Raw genomic sequence first — 14,691 nt, forward strand, 5'->3', positions numbered from 1 at the left:
TCCCAAGCGGCACTTGCAAAGAAGTAGAACAGGGCACTGGCACAGACGTTAGCTGCGACTTCAGTTGCAGTGTGCCATAACATAGCCAGGTAACAGGGAGAGCGAGTACCCTGGTCCCGGCACCTCCTTAGGGAAAACATCTCCACAATGTTTCATAAAGGTTAAATTCAAAAAGGTTAAACAGTAAATGAGGTAAATGTGCTGGTTTGTAAGTGTCACTTGGCCAGCTGTGGTAGCCACTGGAAACCACGTTATAGGAAAAAAAGGTCTTCCTTTCTCCCCTTTTCCTAGTTAACGGAGCAGACCTGAACGCTCAAGTTAGCAACACGCCATCAGGCCATCTGATCAAGTTCTCTTAAAAGTTACTCCGAGAAGCACTTGCATTTCTATCCCATAATATAAAAGGAAAACCCTATGTGCAACACCGGCATTTAGGTTGCTTTTGCATGCACGTGATACCCTGCTCCTCCCTCAGACTGAACATATATTCTGAACTATACATTAGCATGTTGGACCTAGATTATTCTAATATTAGCCTCGAAGAAATTTGAGATGTAAGAGCCCCACTAAAATTAAACCTACACGGTGGTCAATGAGTTATGGGGCAGTTGAAACTTTAAACAAAGTCCTGAGCACAAGCATGGAGAACTTTGCTTTATGCTTCGTTACAGATTAAATAACTAAACCTCAGAAAAAAAGATGCAAAAAAAGATAGGCAAACAAGTAGACGAAGGTAAGATATTACAAAGTGCCTGACAAAGCAAAACAGAGCAAAACCAAAACCCTCTGCCCTGGGCAAAGGTGAAAGCCACAGATCTGCAGAAAGTCCTTTTTATGGCCTTGCATACACAGCTGATCTGTACGCCGACCACTTAAAACCTTCTGCTAGATCTTTCACCCAGCCAAGTTTGCCCTTCCATTAGCAGGCAGAAGGTAAGCACGTTTTTCAGATAAAAATCTTGCTACGACAGGTCACGCGATATACACTTCATACTTCCTTGGGTTCAGCACAGCCAGGCTGCTGCGGCTGCACAGGCAACTCACCAACACAACCACCATGTTCACAACAGAGCAGTATCACCAGTATCGGGATATTTTAAGTTTTTTTTTAAATGAAATAAAACATACCCTTAAACACTTTAAGTAAAGCTCAGACCTTAGAAGTGGGACACACACACATATACCCTGCCCTCCTACCCCCCAAACTAAAAGCAGAATCACATTTAGACTATCTGAAGCATCATCAGTCTTGAAACGGAGCAGGACAGGAGCAAAGTTAAAATACCACATCTTTCTTCAGGCCACTAAAGGGTCCTGTAGGACTATAGGTGAGAACTTGCGCCTTCGCACAGGGAGCCCAACGTCCTGCAAGGCAACCCGATGGGCCACGGGCAACGCCACACATCACAAAGGCGTTGCCAGGCTCTGCCACTGGCTTCTAAGTGGCTACACGCAATTCTCCAAGAGCAGAGTCACCTTGTGACAATCATAACCCTGGTGACAACGAGCACATGGGCATGGGGCCTCAACTGTGATGGACTGGAGGTGCTCCCTGCGCCCAGGTGGGATGCTCGGCCTTGCTCAGAGCCCCAGGATGGAACGTCCTGGGACATCCTCTCTGGAGATGGTGGCTTCACTCTGGTTTCCTCCATATACAGCTCTTCCAGCCCACAAGACCCCTGCCACGAGGGCTGCATGCAGAGTACACAGTCTCCTGCGTTGGATGTGTTTGGCTTTCTCATAGATGCCACACTTGACAAAGAGAGCTCTTTGCTGTGCACTGGGCTCTAACAGCCTCTGCAAGTAAAACTCTCAAAAGTTACTGAAGTTGCATTTCCTCATATATTTTTTTTTAAACCAGTGGCACAATGGTATCGACTGCCTACTAAAATACACCTTCCTTACAGCTTGCACATCCCCACCAAGCCTGAGGCTCTCACCTTTGAGCACCGGAGGGTCACACCAACTCCTACATCATTACTTCCCCAAGGAAGTACTTCTGCCAAGGACCTGTTTGAATCAGAGTTTGCCCAGGCTGAACGTGACGATGGCCATCCGGGCACATCTCTGCTTATTCAAAGGTATTCGGGGAAACGTTGAAGATTTTAAAGCCTCGAAAGGCTGAGTCACCTTGCTTCTGAAGGGAAATAAACAGAGGAAGTCAGCATCAGAAGTGATGTAACGTGGCCTGATAAAAAGGGTGAGCCAACAAAACACCTTCTGGAGACTTCTCTGCCAGTATTTCCTCTATTTCAGCCTTTTAATCGCAAAAGTATTTTAACAGGAAGAGAGGCAACAAGCCTGTTGGGAGTCACCTGCAATATGTGAGCAGGGACAAGCTGAGAGATCATGGTACTTTGTCACCGCTATCCAAGTGACTAGTCTAGTAGCTAGTGCAAACAGCACAGGGAGGGGACTGCTCGAGGGCAGTAAAGACATGACGTCCTGCAATGACATAAGCAGCTGGCACTTGACATAACACACACCCTTCTGCAAACAGCTGTTTAAGGGCCTCTCTCAAGACGAGGACGTGTGAAGTCAGTAAGACCAAGCAGGCAAAACTTATTCCCTTCTCCCTCACTGCTTTTCTTAGGGCACCTGCCAGTTTTGCAGGTGTTTTGTTGGCTTTTAACTCCAGTTTTGAGAAGCAGCCTGTTGGTTTGGATGCCGTGCCTGCATGGTTTGCAGCACAAGTTCCCAGAGGGGTCAAATATCTGCTGTTCTTAGAAGACCAATCAACTGTGGGCCTGGTGGCACTTACGATAAAACACATCTGGGCTGACTCAAATCCCAGCATTTAGTACACTGGCATGCCAAACTAGCACAGCCAAAAGCTAAATCTTGGGTTTGGCACCCTTACTGGGCAGGTGGAGGATTACTCCACACATTGCACACCTCATACACTTGTGGAGACAATAAGGTGATGCACTCACACAAGCGCATTTTTGAAAATCTTTTCTGCGCAACGTACTAAAGCTACTCAGCTTACCACGAGGCTCCAAAACCAAGCAAGTGCCTTGAGAGACAGAAATGCATCCTCACCTGTCTGAAAACACAACACACACTGAAGCGTAGGCCACCACGAATGCACACTGTATATCCTCCAAGCTCTGAGGGCTGCACAGCCCCACAAAGCTCATGCCAGTATTTTAACGAGGAGAGAAGAAAAGCAGCATGTGATCAAGCATGTACGTTAGGGAAAAAGCACTATACATCTCAGGCTTGAGAGGGAATTTGCTTCACTGCCTTGATCTGCAACACACAGAAGCTTTATACTGGTTTTTGCACCAAGAGGAAGAGCTCAGCACAGACCACAGATGTGTTTCAACCTTGAAGGAGGAAAGCTCAGGCTACACTAAAGGCAGGGCCTGTGGAGAGACACTGGTGCATGTGTTACCAGATATATCCAAATTCCCTTTCCCTGCCTGAGCTTCGGGAAGGCATTGCCTTGGGGAGGAGAACAATGCAGGACTGAAGCGTCAGCCAGCAGCCTGCCAAGAAAGTTGTTTCCAGGAAGCGCTGCTCTGCAGAGCTGTTCTTCCAGAAAGCCCCTGGTTCTTGGAGCCAGACTTGAAATCCTGAAGCACTGCTGTCCTTGACCACAAACACTAGGAAGCTGCTGCCAGGAAAGGGGGTGCCGCGTCCTCGGTCGGGCTGGCAGCCCAGCCGGGCAGGCCTCAGCGGTGGCAGCGCTGGCCTCCCGGGGCAGGCGTCCACCCAGCCTCGCAGCACACGGCCTACGCTCAAATCGGCTCGAGCTCTGGACAGCGTAGAGGGAAGGCGAGTGCCATGCCTGCTGTCTCCCGTGAGTCCGCATCAACGCGGTCACCTCCGAAGCCCCAAAATGCCCCACGGTGCTGAGCACCACACGACTCAGCCTCAAGGGCTGGCAGCCAGCCGGGGAGAGGCAGAGACCCATCGTGCCACCGAGATCCTACACCAGGGCCACCGCTGGCAGCCAGACACTGACCTCTGCCACCATAGTTACAGAAAGCAGCAAATTAGGCAGTATGCAGTTTTTCAGAGAAGTCAGAGAGCCTGTGTCCAGCCTGGGCTGAAGACTCACCCGCCACAACACGGTCCCTGGAGTTGGTCTCCGAACACAAGCATCATAGGAGAGCAAGTTTTGGGTCACCTGAAAAACCTGCCTGCAGCAGTGTCTAGGCTCTTACAGTCAGCAACACCCCCCGAGGCTGGGCAACATCAACCCGCACGGTATTTGCCAGGGTAGATTAAAAATAAACTAAAAACCCATTAGCCAAAAACCCCACAAGACACCAGTTTCTCACAGACTGCCCTCAGCACCTCGGAAGAGCCCAGCAGCCACGGTCCTTTCTGCGGAAACTCTCCAGGAAAACGCAGTCACATTGGAGCTACGAAGGTGCCGGCACGTACACACACACACAACACCGCCCATCGGGAGGAAAGCTGGTTTCTAAATACGCTACCTGCTCCGACAGACTTGGTAAGAAAACACGCCGCTCGGGCAGGCGGGCACCCATCCGCTGCTGCTGCTTCGTGCTGATGCTCCGGGGCTCAGCGTGGTCTCCAAGCCTCCTTCTAGAAATCTAGTCCATTTTTATTGTGTGTTAGCATAAAAAATACTCACCTGAGGACACATTGCCTCCTTGCCCAAGTGAAATGCAGCTCTGTACGTGCACACACAGCCAGAGGTTGCCGGCTACTCCGCGGAGGGAGGAGGGAAGCAAAGTTCAGGAAGGATTCGGCACAGCATTACTGACTAAGCGCAGGTCTCGAAACACAGTTCCTTTTGTTCTTGACCTTCCAACCTCCGCGATAACAATATGTGAGCTAATGCACATTTCCCTGCCGTGTGACTGCAATCGTCCTGGCTGCGCGGATAACGAAATCCGAGTGTGCCTTCACACCCCCACGCAGCGACGGCCCGCTCCAAGGTGCGTGCGGCTCCTTTTCACAAGGAGTTCATCGCAAACAGGACAAGCGCACCACTTCTTGCTGTAGAAGCACCCAGGGTCCAGCTCATCTTTTCCGAGGCTTTATTTAAGCATTGAATGACAAACTCCTTACTTACAGCCATAAATAAAAAAAAGTGAATAGAACTTGCCTTGCTTGCTACAAGACAATCAGGAGCACTTTATTACTGATAAATGAGCAAAATTTCAGTGACTCAGACAGAAGTTTATGATACACACATGACACCATTACTCCCAGAGAAGGGCTGGCACTTCAGTAATTGGCACTATCCAAGTTTATCAACACACTGACTTCCACCCACTTCCCCGAGCTCTGTTTTGCCCCCACCCAAGCGGCTGCTTTCTCAGCAAACACAAGCCCCGTCACAGCCATGGACATTAAGGGATGCAAGAAGGCGAGGAAGCTCTTGGGGTCTTCAGGATCCTCCCCTTCCCCAAGGGCCAAGATCCAGTGGCGTAAAGAGACAGTCCTCGAAAATGCAAGGTTTGTGATGCACTGCCCAAACCCAGAAGTTTTGAGGCTCTTGTTTTACCTATTTCCACATTTAGAATCACAATGATACTTGAAAAAGTAAAGTCAAAATAATAAAAAACAGCATCTTTACCAGTTCTCTTCATTTTAACCACCTTTCCTGGAGAATTTGCCCCGAGCCTCCCTTAGGGAGGGGAATGTCTCAGCTGCATTTGCCCAGGTGCTTGTCCCCGGAAGAGCCAGGGACAAACCGAACCCCTCCTCTGCTGAAGCGCGTGCTTGAAGCACTCCAGCTACGTCAGTGCCAAACGCGCTAGGGGGTGCTCAGAATTTGTCCCCTTGCTCCCAGTACTGTTACTCTGACCAGGGAGAGCGCCAGCTTCATCTTTTGCTGCCAAATCACTACTAGAATTGCTACCACATCTAATCTGCAGGACCTGGCTAACCTGGAGGACCTGCAATCAGCTTTTTAAACACTCAGTCACAAAACAAGGACTTGTGGAAGTCACTGGCTCACTGTCCCACTCCCAGTCAGCACAGGCTGCAGGAAGCTCACCACTGCTAGCAAAGTTTGTCCAACTGACCCTTAAAACTTCCACCCAAAGATCTTACCTCCTCTCCAAGCACCTACTTAAACTTAAACTAGTGATTAGAGCTGGTCCTGATGTCTAACCTAACCTTCCCCACTGCTGTTTACACCACTGTCTCTTGCCTCATGCATAAAATATAGGAGAAGAATTCACTCCTTTCCTCTCTGCAGAAACCCTTCATGTACTTTGAATTTTGGTTTCTCTTAGCTGTGGTCCCCTAGCACAAACAAACTTATCTCTTTCAATTACCTTCACAAATTGTATCTTCTCAGTTTCTCTGGATTATTCTTGTTCTCCGGGCCACATCCTTCCTGAAGCACAGGGTCCCAAACAGGACATAAGACTCCAGATCTTCCAACAGCACTGAGTGGAAGTGTCTTGCCCCTTGATGACCAGTTAACCTGCTGTGCATAGTCTAAAACAGGCAAGGATTTCTGGTATTGAGCAAGAGGGAAGTTAGGGTTTAACCTGAAGTTGCCTTCCAGCCTCTGTCCAAACCTGGTATGTAACTGCGAGCAGGTCACAGCCCCTTTCTCTCAACTTCTCTATTTGTGTTGCAAGATATCAGGGAATTTCTACTATAGCTGCATTATGCCCAGCACAGGAGAAACCCAAAGTCAAAGAAAGTTACAGTAAGGTTAATTAGCAAACACCTACTCCTGCCTATTTAATTTTTCCAACTCTTACTGAGACATCAATAAAAAAGCAAAAATAACTTTGCTTCCAAGTTGCTCGACTGGCTCAAAGTCATGTTCCACTTGATGCCTGCTATTACCCCGAGCCCCATATCGCTCCGTGTGCTGCAGTCAAGTTCCCACATTTCTTGGTCCCACGCATTGCGTTCTGAGTTAAAGATAAGGCCTCAAGGTCTTATTTTTCCAAATTCTTCTCAGTCCATTTTACACAAGGCAAACACTCCAGCTGGGATCTCTTCCAACCAGCAAAGAACATTTCTCTTACCATAATCCTGAGCCAGAGTCCTGCTTCAGAGACACACTCTAACCCGATTTACCCACCTCCCACCCTCTCCTCTAAGCACTACTGAGGCCTAGACAAGGTGTGAAGTTCCTTGATATTCTCAGTTTTTTTGTTACCAAGTTTATCAACACTGACAGATTTTGAAGTTGAAATTCAGTAGTTTTTTAAAATTTTATTGCCATATTTTCTCAATAAAATCTTTATTGATTAGTTATAATTATATTAAAATATATATTGTTCTTTCAAAGTAAATCCTTGCCAAAATCAGAGCTAGAGTGGCAGCAAGGGGAGAGGGAGCCAGGAAAGTTAATTAGAGGAGCAGGGAGGCTAAGAACCCCCTTCTCACAGTAACTCACACCGCTTCTCAGCGCCGCTGTTCCCTTGTTTGCTGCGAAAGCGTGCTCTGCGCACGTGAACGGGGCTACCGGCTTCCCCGGCTTCTCCTCGCAGAGGAGCCAAGCGGCTTCGGGGCCAGCATCCAGGGCTTCTGATCAGCTCGTTTGAGTTGGAGGAACAGCATCAGTAAGAGGAAGTAAAGTGGTTAAGGATTTACAAACTACATCACAAGAACATTGCAAGCTCTCCTAATAGCAGAAAGAGGAGGGGATTTCTAAGCACGCAGCATAGAGATGCCCATAAAGACCCCTCGCCAGAACAGACACTAGGGCTGCAAAAGGAGGGTAAGCTGCACTTTGCAGGGTGGAGGGAGGTGTTTGAAATAGAAAGCCATATTAGGAAAAAAAGAAAAGTCAACAAGATTCATCAAAAAGTCAGCAACCTCCAAAAGGGAGAACTGCACGGAGGATTTCCTGCTGCCTGAGCTGAGCAGTTAAGAGGTGCAGTCTTAATTCCAGATGTCTTAACTCCAGATTCGCATCACTACCGTTGTTTGAAGCACTACAACAAAGCCAGCACATGGTGGAGGACTGTCGACTTTCACATCTGTGTTAGGGGTCTTCAGGTAACAGCCCAAAGTCCCAGCAGAGGTGGCAAGCTGCAGAGGACAGCTTCTGCCAGGGTGCTGCGGGGACCCTTTAAGCCGTGCAGAGGCAAGCAGGCTGTTAAAGGCTGCGCAGCTTAAATTTGGCTTTGCAGACTTGCAGCCCTGTGTTGTATGCAGCTCCAGCAGGGGTAAGGGAGGAAAAAAAATCTCATGTGAACTGCTGAAAATTGCAAAGTAGGTCCACAGCAGAGGAAGACGACACATATCCCAAATGCTATCTGTTGTCACCAGACACCACTCTGTGCTGCAATGAAAGTGAAATAGTTTCTAGGCGAGTTTGCAAAGAGGGCTCCGAAGGCCCACTGCGCTCCTAGGAGGAGGGGCGGCAGTGGAAGCATACAACCGTTCCAGCAACGGCCCATCGCAAAACGCAAGCCACGAGGAGCAGCAGCTGGTGGCTCGAGAGAGCTGCTCTCGCGCACCCAAGCTGCGATACGCCACGCACTCTCAGCGGCACCTTGTGCGTCACAGACGCGCGGCGGCGGCCTTCCAGGGCTTTAGCTCCCCTTACAGAGATTGTGAGCAGCTGTAGGAGAAATTCAGCACGGTGGATTTAAACTGCCTCAGTCACCAACTTCTGCCCTCTGATAAGTCACTGCACATGAAGAGAAATCCCAGCTTCGACAGACGTAACAGTTCTTGCAGCAAGGCCAGTTGCACTACGCCTTCCGGGCAGCCGGGCTGCAGAGGGGGCACCCTCCTCCCGAAACGCACACCGCCGAGACGGGGACCCCCGCCAACGACAGCTCGCTCCGTGGATCCGCTCCTACTGCGCCGCAGGGCTTGCTGCGGCACATTTAGCCGGAGCCCGGCTGGGTAAGGACCGCAGGGCGCCCGCCTGGCTGGCGCGACCGCTCCAGGGAAGCCGAAGGCACCTCTCGCGGCCGCGCACGGCTCGGCACGCCGCGGCTCCCTCGCTGCTGCGGAGACAGCGGCGACCGCCCAGCAGATGGCAACCGCCCCGCGCGAGGCGCAGTGCCGCGGGCCTCGCCGCCTGCCCGGAGCCCGCCGCCCCCCTCTCGCCTCCACGGCTTTCTGCTGCCCCGTCTCGTGGCTCTCAGGCCTTGCTATGCTCTTCCTGACCCAAAGCACGAGTTCTCACGGCTCTGTTAGTATTTGTGCTATTCATCGTGCTCCTGGCCAGCTTTTATGGAGCGCAGCCTTGCCCCAGCTCTGCCTCTCCTCTGGCCCACCTAAATCTAAACGCACCCGCTCCTGCTCCCAGCAAGACTCCAGCAGCACACCCAATTTTTGTGGTTTGTTTTCGTTTTGGGAGTGCCAGCCTCCCAGGTCTGCATTGCTTACATGGGCCCGTCCGTCGCCAGGAGAGGGGGCAGAGCCTCTGGCTGAGGGGAAGGCACAGCAGGCACCCAGAGAGCAAACTCCAAATTCACCTCCCATCCCCCTGGGCAATGCAGACGAGTCCACCGACCTCCGGGACAGAGGCAGAGCACCGTTTCATGCTCCTCAGCTTGCAAGGGAGGTGAGGATAACTCCTACCGTCCCACCAGTCAGCAGCAAAATTGCAGCAGCCCAGCCTGAGGGGAAAACGGACAAGGACTCAGGTGTCTGGACGGACACGTAGCTTTTGAATGCACAAAGGAGGCAGGCTAGCCAAATCCGTGGCAATTATTTTGGGGTGATGTTTCCCTGAAGGAGAAGGATGCAGGAAGCACCCCTGCAGGCACCACCCCTCCTGCCTGCGGTCAGGGAGAAGTGCACTGACTGGGACTGTAAGCAGGCACGTAACCCCCCGGCCGAGCGATGTGCTGCTGCTCCGGAGCCGGGAGGACAGGGGGGTGACATTCGTCCTGCGCGTGTGGCGTGCAGCACTGGGGACTGGAACGAGCCACCTGCAAGCACAGCTCCTGCCACATGCAAAGACACATGGCTGCAGGAACCCAGGCTCCTGCATTTCTGATCCCCTTCAAGCAGCTGTCTCAGCTGAGCTACGCCACCAGAAATCCTCTTTGAAAGCACTTTAGCAGTCAAGGCACGTCTGCTGAACATACCGGGCAATGTGCAATGAGAGCCAAGTGCTCTGTGTTCCCCTCACACACACCCCCTCGACTCTTCCTACCTGCCTCCGTGCTGCCCCAAGGGTCCACGCGGCACCAGGGCAGAGACTCGGAGATAAGCTCTTCTGTGAGGTTTGACAACTCTGCTGGGCACTTCACCTAATTACAAAGAGATCAAGCCCCACCTGAATATAAAATAAAAATACTGTATCACATCAGCTTTTACCTACCACCTCTCCCCTCTTTCCTATACCAAGCCTGTCTCTTCCCAAGCTGAGACGATCACATCCATAGCTGAACCGTGGAAGTATCTGACGTTAAAAAGGTCCCTGCGAGAAGTGTCAAAGTTCAGATCTTGGCCCCTTTGAGAGGCTTTTTGCCCTTGCTGCATGGAGAGCACTGGTTCTTCTCTCTCTGCAGATCAAACATGCATCGAAAGGCACCAGCACTGGGTGTTCAGGGTTCTCCTCAGATGTTCGACTTTCTCTGATGACAACCACGAGAACGAAGAAGGGATGAGTCACCAAGAGCAGCAGCCTTATCAAAGGGAAGACATTTTCATTTAGACTACTTGAAGCACTTGTTTACACTTGTTTGAACAAACATTTAGGAGAAAAGCTCTCTGTCAAGGCCTCAACTCTTCAAAAAGTTGAGCACTCAACCCACAGGACTTTTGTGCCATTTACAGGGGACTAGAGCAGATACCCCGGATAGAGTTACCATGATTACTCTGACCACCACAGCACCACAAACTCAGCACCAGTCCTTCAGGTCACCTTTAAAACACCTTCTGATGTTGTGTTACCATGATCCCCAACAGGAGGGAAGCTAGCTGTGCTCCTTAGCCCCAGACCCTGCCAAAGCAAGAGGGGCTCACCTGCTGTCTGAGAGCCCACCGACTATGTCTCGGAGGCTTACAACAAAGCACTTATCTTAAAAGGGCAGTTTAGCTACCTGGCAGTTCAACAGTAGCAGCAAGTTTTAGAGCTGCATGCTTGCTGTGCACCGTATTTCCAAAATAGGGACTGTGGACTGTGGAGAACACAAAATGCTTTTTGGTGGAGTGGGATGGGAGGTCTACTCAGCAGAAAGGCAATGCCTTCGCTTTGGGGAAGCTATTTCCCCTCCTCTCTTCCAGGAGGATCCAGGCCAGGCAGAGCATTTATTGGGAAAGGCCATTGATATGGTTTGCTGCCTTACGGCTTCCAGAGCATCTCCCTCCCACACATAACCCAAGGACGGCCTGCCAGACTCCTCCGCCGGCTAGCAGCTCAGCGAGGCCGGGTAGCACAGCGCGCGGGTGGCTCCCAGCCGGCTGCTCCGTACCAGGACTTCTCTCGCTCCACCTCTCCGAAACAACTCAAGCTTTCCAAGGTACCACACTACAGGACATGTGGAAGAAAAGGCACATTGGGAGCTCACTGCTCAGCTAAAGGAGAACAAAAAAAACCACACGCCCCAAGGCACCAATTTATTTTTACTCTCACAATGCTGAGCAGTATTTCTCGATCATGTTCTCCTTTGCTGAATCTCTATGAGATCCTTGCAGGCTGGAAATTGTTTCGAATCATGTATCCAAGACAACAAGGGTAATTCTTACCAGCATATTAAACATACATAGACACCAACAGAGTCCTGATGCTTTAAAGATTACCCAGAATTCAGCATAAGAATCCATTTACATCTTTCAGAAAAGGAGACTTCAGGATTCATTGCCGCCGCCTTCTGGTTCGTCTTGCCGTTTCAAAAAAATCAGTGGCCCGCTGGCAGGAGTATTTCATCCCAGCAGGGTGCACACCTGTCCTGTGGGTATTCCTTCCCAAAATAGCTTGCAACGCTGTCAGAGCTCATCTATGTTAAATGAGCCCTTAGAAAACGCCCCTGCTCCAAGTCTCGGAGATGATCACTCCATGACACAGGTCTGAGGAGTGAGAAGCTAAGGCCCTTGCCAGTACAAGCACCGTCTCTCAGTCTGCCAACCTCTAATCTGCTCAGTCCAGCCATTAGAAAGAGCACTCATGAGCCTGTAGAATATAGAGGGAGCAATATGAAAACACACTTCCCTTCCTAGCCTCCCTCCTATGCAGCTATCACCGGCTTTTGTAAGCTGTCTTTCTAAACAGAACAGTGATGTTTGAGCTTTATTAGAATACTCAAGTGTAAAATAAAATAAAGTGATAGCAGAACTCATTTTACCCTCTCCTGCAGAAACTGTAGATGAAGACAACTACAGCATTTCAGCCTACAGGGAAACCATCTAAGATTCAACATGCCTAGAAAGCCTTCTAGTGGAAGAACCCAGCATCACAGAGCTATTAAGGCCATGTTCATTTGACTTCTCCTAAGGGCGAGAGAAGGTGCTGACTGCTCAGGGTGACAGCTCAAGTCCATTGACTAGCAGAAGAACAGGAGCCAGCCAACTGGCTCAACAGAAACCCTACAACTGGCTGGGAAGTGTGACAGCCTAGTCTGTTGTCAAACAGAAGTTGTCCAAATGAGAGCTTCAAGCCATCCCAAGTGATGGATCTGTGCATCTCACTGATATGGGGAAGATGGGTTATCAAAAAGCCAATTTATCACTAGGAAAGTCAAAAGAATAGTTTTAGCCTTTTATCAAGAAGTCACAAGGCCAAGAAAGCAAATTATGGGCTACTAATTATAAAAAAAAACACAGCATATATATTTACATGTAAATACAAGCAGAGTAGGCTGGGAGGGCAAGGAGTCTCTTTGCAGGTAAAGATCTGTATGATTTAAGGAGTCCAGCAAAGAGGAGTCAGAAACCTAAAGAGAAGATTAAAAAAAGAAATACGTAAAATAAAACAAAGAAAAGAGAGCAGAGAGAAAACACTCAGGTCCCCACTGGACTGCGGAACCAGAGGGCCCTTTGCTCTCAAGGTAATTGCAGCAGCCTTCGGCTCCAGGCTACGAGGCACAGAGCAGGCACAGAGTAAGCCACAGAGCAAACAACAAAAGTGCCAATTACAGGCAACAAACGGGTCAGTGTAACAGCAGACTCCTTCCCAGCTGGGGAGAACAGATAAAGGACACGTATTGCAATATGTTCCTGTGCTAAGGAATCCAGAAGGGAACTGAGAGATGGAGGCCACGCTTTTTCCCTTTTGTTTAAAAAAAAAACACCCCACACAGTATGTCAATTAAGCATCCTTCATCAACCCCCCCCCCCCCCCCCCCCAAAAAAAAAGAGGAAATCCACATTTTGCCCTCTGCTCTGCCATTTATTGGCAGGACAGCAGCGAGTGTCAATGCCTTATGGCTCCACCATGCCTTTGAGGCCAGCTCCTGGCTGGTACATCTTCAACCTCTGAAACTGCAGCACCGAGACACACACAACAGCAGCAGGCATCTCTCCCACATCGCTAGCACTTCACCACAAAGAGGATTCCTTCAACCAGGGCACATGCTCTGGCATCCTGCAAGCCAAAAGCGCACTAGCACCGACTGGATTTTTGTGTTAACACTGATTTTTAAGTTAAACAGCATGAAATGCTTGCTGCAAGTTCTCTGGCCCATTCACCTACAGATCAAAGATTTTGCTTGTACGATGGGTTGAGCATCCCTGAGCCCTGTCACAGCAAACGCTCTTCTCCACCAGCCATACCCTCTGCGTTCAAGCCTCAGGCTACGTACAGCTAGCACTCGTGGGTATTTACAGCACTCAATACTTGCCTCAAACGTGACAAAGTCATCAAACTCATCAGGACAGGTCGAAGTTTCCTCCTCAGGGGTATATCCCATATCATACAACTGGCTGTCGGGATCTGCAGAGGAAAATAAAAAAGAGACAGAGAATCACCAAAAGGAAACCTGCACCCTGAAATAAAGGGCAACTTTGGGAGCCAAGGAAGCAGAAGGACAAGAACTGCCTCTTGCACGCACCAGTGCCTTCAGCTTTCAGAAAGGACCTGGGTTTCCAGGCATCCCAACGCCACCGAGGGGGGAAGGCAATCTGGACGCTGTTCCCTGGCAGAGGTCCGAGGATTCCCTTTCCAGCTCAGCTGGAGCTAGCACCTAGATTCCTCCCTACCCTCTCACCACGCGCTGGCCCTGCCATGGTCTCTCTTCCTTTTCCCGATTCCTCCCCTATCGTTATTCTCCTGCATCCTCTTATTCTTCTCCCAGAAGGCTTTAATCCTGCTGTGGGCAGGGAATACATTAGTTCTGTGTGTGACAGCCAACTACCATGGGAACAGTAGAGAAAGCAGGCTGCACCAAAGCTTTTATCATCCACCGTTCCTTCTGCAACCAGCCACATCAGGAGCCACCCTCACAGGAGAACAGGAAAATAGGAGGCTTTCAAGGAGACTTCTTCCAAAATTACTCCTCCCCACCCCTAAACAGACATCCGCAGCGCAGTGGAGAGGAATTTCTCTGAGCCCGTATGCCAAGGAAGCGAGCGTAAACTCCCCAGGCTCCCTCAAGCAACAGCTAATGCCCGATCCAGCACACGACCTAGATCACAGCCTGGAAGCACCAAATCAAGATCAGATGCTGTAGTCCCAAAATAAATAGCAGGCTCAAAACCGCATGCCTTGGAGCGGCATACATTGCGGCACTAGGTCTGTCTGATGTAGATAAACTTGGCCAGGCAGAGGGAGTCATTATGTCAGTGCTCCCAGGGAAGCTCTGCAATCGCGCAGGATTTGGGGAGGGA

The 14,691-nt window shown here is 50.1% G+C and overlaps 1 protein-coding gene and 1 long non-coding RNA gene across 8 annotated transcripts in view; both read right to left on the reverse strand.

The window, feature by feature from the left end:
- Positions 1-14,691, reverse strand: part of RAB11FIP3 (RAB11 family interacting protein 3) — an 89,434-nt gene that overhangs the window by 34,942 nt on the left and 39,801 nt on the right. For 2 of the 7 annotated variants that reach the window (XM_068908211.1, XM_068908210.1), the window contains exon 3: positions 13,707-13,798. In XM_068908211.1, the coding sequence (XP_068764312.1) occupies positions 13,707-13,775 (69 nt within the window). In that variant the 5' untranslated portion in view covers positions 13,776-13,798. Of the gene's footprint in view, positions 1-4,609; positions 4,763-6,266; positions 6,430-13,706; positions 13,799-13,916; positions 14,106-14,691 lie in introns of those variants that run through there. The other 5 variants (XM_068908208.1, XM_009673900.2, XM_009673899.2 and 2 more) reach the window with 4 other exon arrangements.
- Positions 7,153-10,163, reverse strand: LOC138061048 (uncharacterized). The gene is made up of 2 exons (XR_011134656.1): positions 10,079-10,163; positions 7,153-8,242 (listed from the first exon to the last, which is right to left on the reverse strand). It is a non-coding gene; the product is annotated as an uncharacterized lncRNA (long non-coding RNA).

Source organism: Struthio camelus, chromosome 15 (genome assembly GCF_040807025.1).
Source record: "Struthio camelus isolate bStrCam1 chromosome 15, bStrCam1.hap1, whole genome shotgun sequence".
NCBI lineage: Eukaryota > Metazoa > Chordata > Aves > Struthioniformes > Struthionidae > Struthio > Struthio camelus.